Raw genomic sequence first — 13,358 nt, forward strand, 5'->3', positions numbered from 1 at the left:
GCTTTTGCATGAACCAAGCGAGCAATAGCTTTAAAAGATGGGCGCGGCGCTGTACGCATGCATGGGCGGCTTTTTGTCAGCGGGCAGCTCCAGTGTAGACAAAAAGCGAACCGTGGGCAGCTGAAACCGAACCAACACACTGTGGCAAGCGAACCGTGTGTGTTAGAATCTGAAATCTAACTCCAAAGACGGTTCGGCTGTTGGAGAATTAAAAATATTAGATGAGGCGGGCAGAGGTGAGAGCATGCGCCTTGTACCTAGATAAAGCAAATTCAAAAGACTATTCTTTATTCATTCTGGGTCCAAAAGTCGATGTTTACACTGTGAGACTGAGGAGTGTAAAAGCGAATCCAACTCAGTACTCTGCCACGGTTCGCATACAACACTAGAGATGCTCAGCAGAGGCCGACCGACATCCATGCTGGCACGAACACACATGCGGTGCAGCACGTGCCCCCAGCACCACTCCTGCTAGCTGCTGGCCTTCTCTTGTGCTTCTCCCTTGTTCAGATGCACCCAAAATTACAAAACTTTTGAAATTATACTACTTTTAGAATTTTGGAACTAAACGGGCCTTTGTAAAATTTTGGATGTAAAATTTTGATTTCTGGGGTGTAAATTTTTGAGGTATACAGATACACATTTAAAATATTAAACGTAGACTAATAACAAAATAAATTATATATTCTGCCTGTAAACTGCGAGATGAATTTATTCTGCCAGCTCCCACGGCCGGTTGGTGGCGGCCTGCGCGCCCTACGGCGGTGGCGGCGGCCGGCTGCCCGTGCGCCTGCGCCCCACGGCCGGATCCCGCAGCGACCGGCTGCCCTCGCGTTGCAGAGATAAGAGCGATGAGAGGAGGGTAAGAGAGATAAGAGAGAGGAGCCGTGGCCAGGACTTAAAATATCGAGGAGGGAGATCAGGCCGGCCATCTTTGGTACCGGGTGCTCATTTCAACCGGTGCCATTGTCCGCTCATTAGGCACCGGTTGGTGCCACCAACTGGTACCTATTCCTCTTTGTTCTTTTGGTACCGGTTGGTGACACTAACCGGTGCCTATACTGGGGTTTTGGTACCGGGTGATGTTTTAACCCGGTACCAAACCCCTTATCTTTTAGTGCTGCTGGCCAAAGGTACCAGCTACTATTTAGGTACCCGTTGCTATTAAATAGCAGCCGGTACCTTTGGCCAGGACTTTGGCCAGGACCTTTGGCCCGTTTTCAGTAGTGCCTTCTTTACTAATGTTTAAGCCAAGAATAAGACATTCAGTCAACGAGAGAGAATGCCAGTTGCAGAGTACATTGCAGACATAAGACATAACGGGTTAGACAGGATAAAACTGAGACAACATAATAAAGATCAATTCATACATGTAATCCCAATATTCCAACCATGGGTTTGCCGAAAATTAGACTTATCAATTATCATATGCATTTCACATGGCTGCACACAGTGCCTTCATATTTTTTTTTCGCGACCGTGCCTGAGCACGTTTTTCATTAAGAGGAGAAGAAAAGTTTTACACAAGAGTCGGTTTTGGTTTACAAACCGCCGACTCAAGGCATCTAAAACCTGCTTGAAATCAAGCGGCAATCTCATCATACACCCATGTGAGTACATCATCGACTGTGTGCACTCGTTGATTGAAAGTCCTATCGTTTCTCTCCTTTCATAGCAACCAAGAAGTGAGGATAATCAAGGTGTCCAAACACCGGGGGTTGTCTTTTGAAATTTGTTTCCTTGCAGCAGACCACCATGTAACAAAGAAAGTGGATCGTCCGGTGCCAGCGTCTCCCAGCCAAGCCTACACAATAAGTGAAACCAAACTTCTCTTGTAAACAGGCAGGCAGTTAACAAGTGATCAACCATCTCCGACATTTGTGCGCACATCACACAAGTGTCATCGTCTTGCAACCCATGCTTCTTTCTTCTAGCAGCTGTCCAACAACGGTCATGGATGACTAGCCAAATGAAAATTTTGCATTTTGCCAGTGCACATGTCTTGCGGAGGAGCCTAGCTCCCTCCACCAGGTGTTGGCCAATGAAGAAGGAACGGTACGCAGAGGCGGTAGTGAACACCCTATCCGACGTCTACTTCCAATAGATTGTGTCCGTTGAGTTCTCATCAAGCTGTATGTCTCTTGTTAGATCCCATATGAGAAAGTATTCTAGAATTACCTGGACAGTTAAGGCTCCAGCTATGTCACAGACCCATGCGTCCCCATTCAGCGCTAGCACGACAGTTCTTTGTTTATTGATCCGGGGGCCCACGGCATTAGTTAGGCATGGAGCAAGATCAGATATAGACTTTCCTTGTAGCCAACGGTCTGTCCAGAATAGCGCCTTGTGCCCATTTCCCAGCTCGACATAGATCAACGCCTGGAACATCTGGTCGACCACACTCTCTGACTCCACGGGGAGGTCGCACCATGTACGAGCATCGTCAGTACGCTTTAGCCATAACCATCTCATGCGTAAGGCGTAACCCAACCGCTGTAGGCCCACAATGCCAAGCCCACCAAGATCGGACGGTCTGCATACCCGTAGCCATGCCAACCGAGAATGACCACGTTTAGCAGCTTCGGCCCCACTTTAGAGGAAACCCCTGCAATAGCCATCGATGCATTTGATCACCCATGGAGAGATCTTCACTGCCATCGCCGTGTGTATCGGAATGGCCGACAACGTGCTTCTGATCAAAACAGTTCGCCCTGCATGATTTAGGAGGCCGGCCTTCCAAGTTGGAAGTCTGGACGCCACTTTATCGACCAAGGGCTGCAAAGCATTTTTACTTATCTTCTGCAGACCAAGTGGAATCCCCAAATATTGTATCAGAAACGGGTCGAATTTCCTTGGGAAGTGAGTGAAAAGTGTCACCGAAGCTTCCAAGTCGCACTGAATGGGTGAAATATGGCATTTGGACAAATTTGTCTTAAGGCCCGACGCCCCCGCAAAAATGTTGAGGATTACTCTAGTGAGCAGTAAATCCTGGTCCTCAGGCGACAGGAATACAACCACATCATCGGCATATAGAAAAGTTCTCACATGGACCTTGGGATGGAGTGGCCGTAGAAGGCCTCTTATATCTGCCAATCTCAGAAGAGCATTTAGGATCTCCATGACAATGACAAAGAGTAGGGGTGAAAGCGGGTTGCCCTGACGCAATCCCCTAGCATGACAGATTCTCCTCCCAGGCGACCCATTCAAAATAATTCTTGTGCTTGCCGATGAAAGCATAAGAGAGATCCAGTCCCTCCACCTCCTGGGGAAGCCACAATGATGTAAAATGGCCAAGAGAAAGAGCCACGGTGTCAAAGGCCTTGGCGATGTCCAACTTAAGAAGCACACTCGGAATTTTTGCACGGTGCAGCAATTTAACCGTTAATTGCACCGCCCAGAAACTGTCATGGATAAGTCGTGAGCGAATGAAGGCGCTCTGATTGTGCCTGACCAGCTTGTGCATTAGAGGCGAGAGACGGCGTGCCAACACCTTTGTGAACAGCTTAGCGAAATTGTGAATCAAGCTGATGGGTCGATAATCGCTTATGGAGGACGCATCTTGTCTCTTGCGAAGGAGCACCAAATATGCCTGGTTTACCAAGTAAAAGCTTCGACCGTCCAGCGACCAGATGGCGTTGAAGGCCCTAATGATGTCGTCTTTGATGATCGGCCAGGCTGTACGGTAGAACAGACCGGTAAACCCGTCCGGTCCAGGTGCCTTATCGGTAGGCATGTCGGCAATGGCCTGCCATATTTCCTCCTCCGAAAAGCAGTGGTCAATGGATTCATCGTGAATGGAGGGGAGGTTTAATTCTTCCAGGTTTATATTATTGAGCTGCTGTCCTCCATCCGCTAAAATATTATTAAAATGGTTAAAGGCTGCTTCGGCCATTTCTTCCTCTTTGAACAGCACGACATCATCTGCACGTAGCTTAGTGATATGATTTTTGCGGCTGCGATGGCATGCTTGCGGGTGGAAGAACCGGGTGTTAGCATCCCCTTCCGCCAAATATGATATGCGCGCACGCTGCCGATCAAGGTCCTCTGTAACGATGCTAAACCCAAAGAGCAAAGTTTAGCTTTCCTTCTGAGTGCTAGCTCATGGGGCGCTAGGTTTCTGAAATCCTGGGTGTGATCCAATCGGAAAACAATTTCCTTAGCGATGGCCAATTGAAGACGAACTGAGCCGATGTGTTTGGCACTCTAGCTTTTCAGCGCCTTTGCCGTATTACGGAGTTTGAAATCCAAACACCTGAACGCGTCGACCTCAGCACTTGGCCACGGCAGGGGTGCATGCCAAGCGTCATGAACGACCTGCAGGTACCCATCGCATTTTGGCCAGAAGTTCTCGAACCGAAATCTCTTGAAGTGAGGAAGGGAGCAGTCTGTTCTCAGCAGCAATGAGGCATGATCAGAGCATTCTGACCCCAGCGCAGATAGCTCATGGTTGGGAAAGTCGTGTACCCAATCCTCCGAAGCGAACACATGGTCAAGTCTCTCGAGCATAGGCCTTTCACGCTCATTTGACCAAGTTTAGAGGCGCCCTTTAAGATTCAGTTCCTGTAACTCGGTGTCATTGATGAGACGTCGGAACCGATTCATCATGCTTCTATTGCGCCGCTGATTATTCTTATCTTCCGCACGATAGATGAGATTAAAGTCACCATAGATCACCCACATTCCATCACAAGAGGTCTCCCTAAGCTCAGCAAGGAACGCGACCTTCTCACAGTCAGTTTGAGGACCGTACACACATGTTATCCACCAAGTGACATTAGAATGCAAAAGAGTTACCTTTGCAGTTAAACTATACGACCTTAGCACTTGATTTGTGACCGACCATACGTCTCGCCTCCATGCCAGCAGTATGCCACCACAAGTGTTAGATGCCGGCTTGGCAAAGTAGTCAAAAGCAGCACCACAAGACTCCATGATCACATTAGCAGAACAGTTATCAAGTTTAGTTTCTTGCAGAGAGAGTAGGGAGATGTTTTCCTGGGCTACAATTTCCCGCACCACACTACGCCGGGCCCTAGAGTTCAGCCCACTGACATTCCAAACCAGACAATTTTCACCTAACATATTTAACAGCTTTTGCGACCAAAGTAAAACAACCAAGGTGATCTCAGGACACCCATACTGGTGCGACCGTGTCCATAGCTATAGGCCCCATTCCAGATGGTAACAGCGCATCAAGCACCTCGCAATGCGATTTGGTTAGCGTGGAGGAGAAAGCATCCGTGAACTGTTGGAAGGAGGAAGCATCCGGCGGGCGATTGTCCAACGTTATGCCCAACTTTTTCATCAGCACATTTTGGGCCTGAACCGCGGGCTTGGTCACGCGGTGATGCGATTTTCGCGCCAATCTCTCGCTGCGCCTGATGGTCACCTCCTGCTGCGGCTGACGGGAGCGACGCCGCGGTGGAGAGGTGTCTAACACCGGCGGGGTAGCCTCCCTAGTCCCTGCACACAGATTGTGCAAAATTAGCGACAGGCTCGGACACCGTGATGTGATTATCAGCAAATATATGAAACAAGAGTGTTTCCCGCGATCCCCGGGCGACCGTTACATTATTTGGTACGACAGGAGAGGAGCAGACAACCGGCGCCATGTCTGGTACATCAAAACGGATTGATTCCAAGTCAGCTATGGTGGTGTTGGTAGTAGCAGCGGACCGGGCGACCTCATCGATACCCGGAACAGAGCTAGGTTGAGCAGGGAGCATCCCAGCCTCGAGGTGCATCGGATCAGACTGGGCACCTGGTGCTGGGACTTCAAGATCAGGGAACAGCCCAACCCCTAAATCATCCAATGACAGCCAACACACGTGAGAACCAGAGGCCTCATCAAACATAGGATCAAAGTCTCTAGCGACCGTGGGAGTGTCTCTTGCCCCGACCAAAGTATCGGCATGATCATCCAATAGACGGGGGGACGTCCCGGCGGCAGGACGTAGAAGCACCGGCGTAACCGAACCAAAGCGCAGAGGGGGAAAGTGCGGTGGACCATTAGAAACAACAGGAAGTCCGCGACCAAAACGCCACAGTGGACCACTGGAGGGCCCAGGTGCACACCTTCGTGCACAATCACCTGCCGGTGCACCGGAGTTTGTACCTTCATTGCCCGCAGACACACCTCTGGGATCACCGAAGCCCGGGGTGCGGAAGACAGTCCGGCGCGGCCAGGGTCCGGAACGAGAAGACTGATGAAAACCTGGGTATTCGTCTTCAGAGTCAGTATCAGTAAGGACCCGGTCTGGAAGGGTGCCAGTTCCATCAGAGGAGCTGTTGTCGTTCCAATCCTTGCATCGAAGCAAAGGCAACTCATGATGAATAATCTCCTCAGGTTGTAAGAACAAATTATTGTTGCCCAGGCCCTCAACACGCTCAGGAATGCGAACGATGGCTTCATTGGGGATAAGGTCGGGATCAGCACACCATACAGCCGCCTGAAAATGATGTGAATCAGCACGGGCTAATGTAGAAGGGGTTGGCTCCGGAATAGCACAAGCACCATCAAGAATCACTTGCGCGGCGGCGACCGACCAGGCATGAGCAGGAATACCCCTGATTTCAAGCAAAATGCGGTAGCGCATCGATTCCCACTCCGCCGTGGCCAACCTGCTCCAGCGACGAAAACGTAACACCATATCTGCCCGAGGCAATGGAGGTGCATCAAGAACACGCTGGAGGTCTGATGGGTCATGGGTGACGAAAAATGAGCATGAAATCCTCCGGCCAGTGGCGATGGAGAGTAAAATCCCTGCCTGGAATGCCGTAGTTTTCCTCAACAAATCGCCGGACCTGACTAGGAGCTCAAGAGGGGCGCGTACCCACTACCAACACGACCAAGGCAGTGGTCGCGAGAGAGTCCTCCGCCTGCTGCAGCTCCGCAGTACGCGGTATAGTTCTGGTGACGAGTTGCGGACGCCGAGAAGGATGCCCCTGAGGGAAATCCGACCATGTGTGAGCCTCCGGTGATGGCGAGCGACCCACCGGCGAGGCTGCGCAGATTGATGGAGGGCCGGAGTAGGCGCAACCCGTGGAAGCCGACCCCGACGAAGCAGTAGAAGCCGAGGCCGCCGAATGGCACCGGCTCCTGATGTTGGCCGCCGCAGTGACGTCCGCCGCAGGCACGAACCGCCGAGTGGGGCAACCTCGCCCCCGCGGAGGTCCCGGGAAGCGGGGGCGTTTGCAGTTCCTGGCCACATGGCCGACTTGCTCGCAGCGGAGGCAGCGCGACGGCTGGGTGCAGCAGGAGGCCACATGGTCCGTCGCCAAGCAGTTGAAGCATCTCCCCACCAGGTCGGCAGGGACCGGCCGGCGGGGGCGGCGGGGAAGGCGCGTATCCCCCCGAGCGCGACGCTTGTAGACGACCGTGCGGAATCCATCCGCATCCACCAGGGGGTCCCCGCGCATCTGGGAAGGGGGAGCAGCGACCGAGGACGACCGACGCGCATCCGCCATGAAACCGCCCGAGCCGCGCGCAGGAGAGGTAGATCGACGGCGTCCTTCAATTCAAGCATCCTGCCTTTGCCTTTCGGAGAAGAGCTTGGCGGAATCCAATTTAGCCCCTCATCTTCATCCTCCGAGTCTAACGGCAGACTGAAGCAAATCCCCTCGGGGAATCAGCTTCACCATGCGACGACCCAGCACCAGTGGCTGGAGATACGGGTCGAATCGAGCCGAGCCTCGACTTTTTTCGAGCTTTCTTCGAAATTAATATATTCGTATTTATTATAGTCTCCCGCATTGTTTGATATGCAACTTCAAATCGAGCATAACGAGCCGAGCCAAGCCGAGCCTGCCAAAATTGACTTTTGTTCCAAATCAACTAATCTTTATTTAAAAAAAAGAACGAACGTAATCGGAGCAATTTTGAAACGAGCCACCGAGCCAGCTTAACGAGCTTTTTTTTTCCAGCCTAGCTGGAGAGAAGGGGGGGCGCTTCCGGATTAAGGAGCCTTCATATTTTACATTTGCTCTCCCATGCATTCTATCACCAAGTACTAAACAGTTGAAGCAACCACAAATGCGTTTGTGAGAGTAGCAGAAAAAACTTGTCCTTTCTCTTCTGTGATTCGCCTTCAGCATAAGCAGCACAAAGAGCATTGCTACAAAATTAAATGATATTATGATGTGTCACATTTTGGGAATCAAGATTGTGAAATTCGAAATATTTTTTAGTGGTATCACTTGCATTGTTACCGGATGAATTGAATAATTGACTTGCTGCTGAATACAAGTCCTAACAGTGTATCAAACTTTAATTCACCAGTTTCATTACTTTAGCATATTTGCCTGTAATAATGTGTGTACATGATGGCGAATTGGATGGGCACTAATAAGATCACAAGAGCAGATGAAACAGAAATTTCATTTTCCTAATCTTCCTAATATGGCTTCCGTCCAAGTCGCACGAGTGGCGCACCGGCGGAGGTGAAGCGGCTGTGGGTGCCGGAGAGGGTGCCCGGCCGGGGGAGGCGGCGAATGGCTGCGCCCGGGGCAGCTGCAGGTGCTCGCGCGGCGGCCGGCACCAGGGGCTCGGGCTCGCGGTGCAGGGGCACCGACGAGGGCCGGGAGCAGGGCATGTGGCAGCCCTCTGGCGATGGGGATGCGGTGCAGGAGCCGAGCCGAGCCGAGCGTAGAAAGCTAGAACGAGCCGCTGTGCGCCCAGGACAACGAGCCGGAAAACGAGTCACGAGCTGGAAAATAGTTTTACCATCGGATGGCCATCTGGGGAAGTGGACGGCATCGGGCACGGGGGCGCACCCTGGCGCCGATGGACCCCGAGTCCATGCCAGTTTTTTTCCAAAAATTTACTGTTGGAAAATTTGTTACTTCGCCGATCCAATTAGGTTTAATTGAACAATGAGGTTTGAGCGATGGAAGGAAAATAGACCAATTAAAATTGCTACAGCTAGTGGAAGGTCATCCTGGCCATTCTTCAGAAAGGCTTGTAAATGTCCAATTACAGTGTCATTGATGATCCCAAACTAGACATATCTTATCTCCACTCAGCATGCCAGCAAGAAGTGTTGTAGCATTTTGATGATCTCAACCCCTGCACTACATAACAGAGAGGAAAACTACGACAACAACGCGATAACCCAGTTCCTGTCTTTGGGTGCATACATCATCTTGATCATGTCCTCATACGTGTGAATTTCCATGCGTATTTCTGGCCTACAGAAGCTTTGTAGCACCTCGGACAACTCCTTGGCCATGCTTTCAGTAACTGAGTCGTCGAAAGTTACTGTCATCTTTTCTAATGTTGTTGCCCAAATGAACAGCTGCTTCACAAAAGTAACTTCATGTTCGAACCCTTTCAACCGAATAATTTCTACTTCCTGTAGGCGATTCAACAACAGGGCTCGGTTTCCCAGTTTTGTTGCTCACAGCAAATGCAACCTGGTGGGCACGTAGTTTGTGCCTAGAACAAAGAACGCAAAAAACTGTAACTTTAGGATAATTGATATTGTTGCATGGAATAAACAGATATAGGAAATCTGAAAAAATATATGAGTGCCCAAATATGCAACCAAAGACAATGCAAGACTTGCAAAGGATTCCTCCTGGGCATCACCTTGAAGCAACAGATTGCAGCAATATGATTGTTCTGAGCTAAGAGAAAGTGGTATGGCGGACATGATTATGATGTCAATAATGTTCAAGAAGATTTTCAATCCACCGGGCTTAGGCAATCCAATGCAAGTATGGAACCTTTTACAAATTATGGGCATTAGCTAAACTGCCTTTGGTATATTATTTACCGACTCTTACTAATATCTCCTAACTTTTAATTGTCAAGATCAAGCCTCCCAAGAAATAACTCAGTCAACTTGCTGCTCAGTGGCATATGTATGTTTTTAATGAAAAATTGCTAGACAAACAATAATAATTCAATAAAAAACAAATATTTGGGAACCCAAATAGTAGAATACTCCATCAAAATCGTAATTATAGAGCACCGTGTTGTCATTAGCGTTACAAAATGCAACTCAATTGTATTGCATAGTCCCAAAAGGGAGAGGTGTTAGATTTATGGGCTTGGCCCATATAAATAATCCAAATAAATCTCAAAGGCCCATTAGCGCTAAGAGGAGGTACACCATCTATTAGTCCCGTATTGCTAATGGACGAGGGTGTAGGGGTTTTCCCCCTTTAAATACGGACCACCTCCCTCATGGAAAAAGTGCACCATAGATCGCTATACGTGGAGTCCCCAAGGTTTTGGAATTCATAAGAAGATCTAATCTAAGTTAGGGTTTTGCCTCCTCTCGTTGCTGCACCGCCACCGTAGTCTTCTCCATCCCGAACGCCGGCGTGCACCGGCGAACGGGAGAGCAGGTCTCCGGAACCGCTCGTTCTTGTGATCCTGCACCGGGAGAGGGCGAATAAGATTTTTGGGAAGCGCTAAGCGCGACTGCTCATCTTCTTCGCCACGGCTCGTCCTCCGTCCGAGTCAGGAGCTGCGGCGTACCGTCGTCTGCAACGCCGGTTGCTGCGCTCCGTTCAAAGGACCGTCTTCGTCTCGTCTGCGCCTTTCGTCTTCCCGGCGGCTCCCGCACAGTACGTATTTTGTGATCAGATCTGTTTCATAATTATGTTTTCTGAAATCATGTTTATGATATACGTATTGTCTAGTATGTTAGAGTCATGCATGCTAGGTTTAATTCTCGTCATGATAAATCTAGTTCGGAATTTAAACTTAGAGTTGTCTATTTTTCCAACAATCTAAAAACCTTATAATAGTCAATATGTTGATTTAACAATGGCTGGTTTTGCTGAGTCACTGAGGCTAGAAAAGTTTACTGGCGTGAACTTTAAGATCTGGAAGTCCAAGGTTCGCCTTTGGTTTACTGCTATGCACATTTGGGACATGAGACTTGGCAAGCCTGAGGGCGTACTTACTGCTGAAGAGCAGAAGAAGTACGATGAGGCCAATAATCTCTTTGTCGGATGTACCATTAGCAATCTGTCAGACGGATTAGTTCGTGTGTACATTGATGAGACAGAGGTGAAGATGCTGTGGGATGCCCTGGTTGCAAAGTATGATGCAACAGATGCGGGCAATGAACTGTACCTCATGGAGAGTTTCCATGACTACAGGATGGTGAATAACCGTTCTGTGGTGGAACAAGCGCATGAGATGCAGTGCATTGTCAAGGATCTTAATCTCCTTAAGTGTCCTATTCCGACAAGTTTGTGGTTGGATACATTATTGCAAAGTTGCATTCCCAGTGGAGGAACTTCGCCACAACTCTGAAACACAAGAGACAGGAGATATTAGTTGAAAATCTGATAGCGACTCTTGATGTTGAGGAGAAGGCTCGGAAGAAGGACGTGCCTGAGAAAGGAGATCAAGGCCAGTCCAGTGCCAACCTGGTCCAAAAGTTCCCACATGGCAAGAATAAAGGGAACAACAAGCCTACCAAGACCACGACCTTCAAGAAGAAGAATAACAAGGCTTTGGAAAAGTGCTATGCATGTGGTAAGCTTGGACACTTCTCCAAGGAGTGCCCAGATCGGGCAGACCGCAGGGCCAAGAAAGCAAATGAGTCCAAGGATGTCAACATGGTGACCATAAGCAACACTGGAGATAAGTACGATAATTTACCTACAGTTCTTTCAGTTTTTCAATCCACGTGTTGGTGGCTTGATACGGGTGCTAATGTTCATGTGTGTGCTGACATCTCTATATTTTCTTCTTACCAGACCGTCCGGGACTTCTCCGTGCTGATGGGGAATGGCTCACATGCTTCTGTTCATGGTGTTGGCACGGTAGATCTGAAGTTTACTTCGGGGAAGATCGTGCAGTTGAGGAACATGCAGCATGTGCCCACTATCAACAAGAATCTGGTCAGCGGGTTAGTCCTATGCAAGGACGGGTTTAAGGTAGTGTTAGAGTCCAATAAATTTGTCGTGTCGAAACATGGACAATTCGTTGGTAAAGGCTATGATTGCGGAGGCTTGTTCCGCTTTTCTCTTGCTGAATTTTGTAATAAGTCGGTGAACCATATTTGTGGCAATGTTAGCGATGATGCGAGTGTTTGGCATTCACGTTTGTGTCATGTTAATTTTGGTTTGATGTCTCGGCTTTCCAGCATGTGTTTAATTCTGAAATTCACCATTGCCAAAGGTTCTAAGTGCCATAATTGTGTGCAATCAAAGCAACCTCGGAAGCCTCACAAGGCTGCTGAGGAGAGACACTTGGCACCTCTAGAACTCATACATTCTGATCTATGTGAGATGAATGGTGTGTTGACAAAAGGTGGGAAAAGATACTTCATGACGTTAATTGACAATGCGACTAGATTTTGCTATGTTTATTTGTTGCGAACTAAGGACGAAGCGTTAGACTACTTTAAAATCTATAAAGCGGAAGTTGAGAATCAACTATAGAGAAAGATCAAGCGTCTAAGGTCAAATCGTGGCGGCGACTATTTTCCCAAAATATTTGATGAATTCTGTGAGGAGCATTGGAATTATTCATGAGAGGACGCCTCCCTATTCTCCCGAATCAATCGGGATTGCCGAGAGGAAAAACCGCACGGTGACTGACTTGGTTAACTCTATGTTAGACACAGCTGGTCTTTCTAAGGCATGGTAGGGGAGGCTATATTGACTTCGTGTCATGTCTTGAATAAAGTTCCAAACAAGAATCAAGATCAAACTCCATATGAGATGTGGAATGGGAGAAAACCATCACTTTCTTATATGCGCATGTGGGGGTGCTTAGCGAAGTTAATGTGCCTATTCCAAAGAAGCGCAAGTTGGGACCTAAGACAGTGGATTGTGTCTTTCTAGGATATGCTCAGAGGAGCATTGCTTATGGATTCTTAGTGGTTAAATCTGAGATACCAGATGTGCATGTTGATACTATTATGGAATCTCGTGATGCAATATTTTTTGAGAATATTTTTCCTATGAAAGATATGCATAGCAATTCTAGATTTTCGATAGAGATAACTCCTCAACTTGTAGCACCTATCGAGTCTTCTGAACAATCCGATGAACATGAGCATGACCTAGAGAAGGATGACAGTGAAGCTCCTAGAAGGAGCAAGAGATAAAGGATTGTAAAATCCTTTGGTGACGATTTCACTGTGTACCTTGTGGACAATACTCCCACGTCCATTGCAGAGGCATATGCATCTTCAGATGCAGATGATTGGAAAGAAGCAGTCCAAAGTGAGATGGACTCAATTCTTTCTAATGGGACATGGGAGCTCACTGAACGACCCTATGGTTGCAAGCTAGTAGGATGTAAGTGGATATTCAAGAAGAAGCTTAAGCCTGACGGTACTATTGACAAGTACAAGGCTCGGCTTGTTGCTAAAGGGTACACACAAAAG

General features: G+C 48.6%; 1 protein-coding gene across 1 annotated transcript; it reads right to left on the reverse strand.

Annotated features, from left to right (window-relative positions):
* Positions 1-4,915: 4,915 nt before the first annotated feature.
* LOC120655195 lies at positions 4,916-7,659 on the reverse strand. The gene is made up of 2 exons (XM_039932944.1): positions 5,571-7,659; positions 4,916-5,463 (listed from the first exon to the last, which is right to left on the reverse strand). Exons 1-2 carry the CDS (start codon positions 6,648-6,650, stop codon positions 5,434-5,436), a joined length of 1,110 nt encoding a protein of 369 aa, XP_039788878.1. The 5' UTR covers positions 6,651-7,659; the 3' UTR covers positions 4,916-5,433.
* Positions 7,660-13,358: the final 5,699 nt, after the last annotated feature.

The sequence above is a fragment of the Panicum virgatum genome, chromosome 1N (assembly GCF_016808335.1).
Source record: "Panicum virgatum strain AP13 chromosome 1N, P.virgatum_v5, whole genome shotgun sequence".
Classification (NCBI taxonomy): domain Eukaryota; kingdom Viridiplantae; phylum Streptophyta; class Magnoliopsida; order Poales; family Poaceae; genus Panicum; species Panicum virgatum.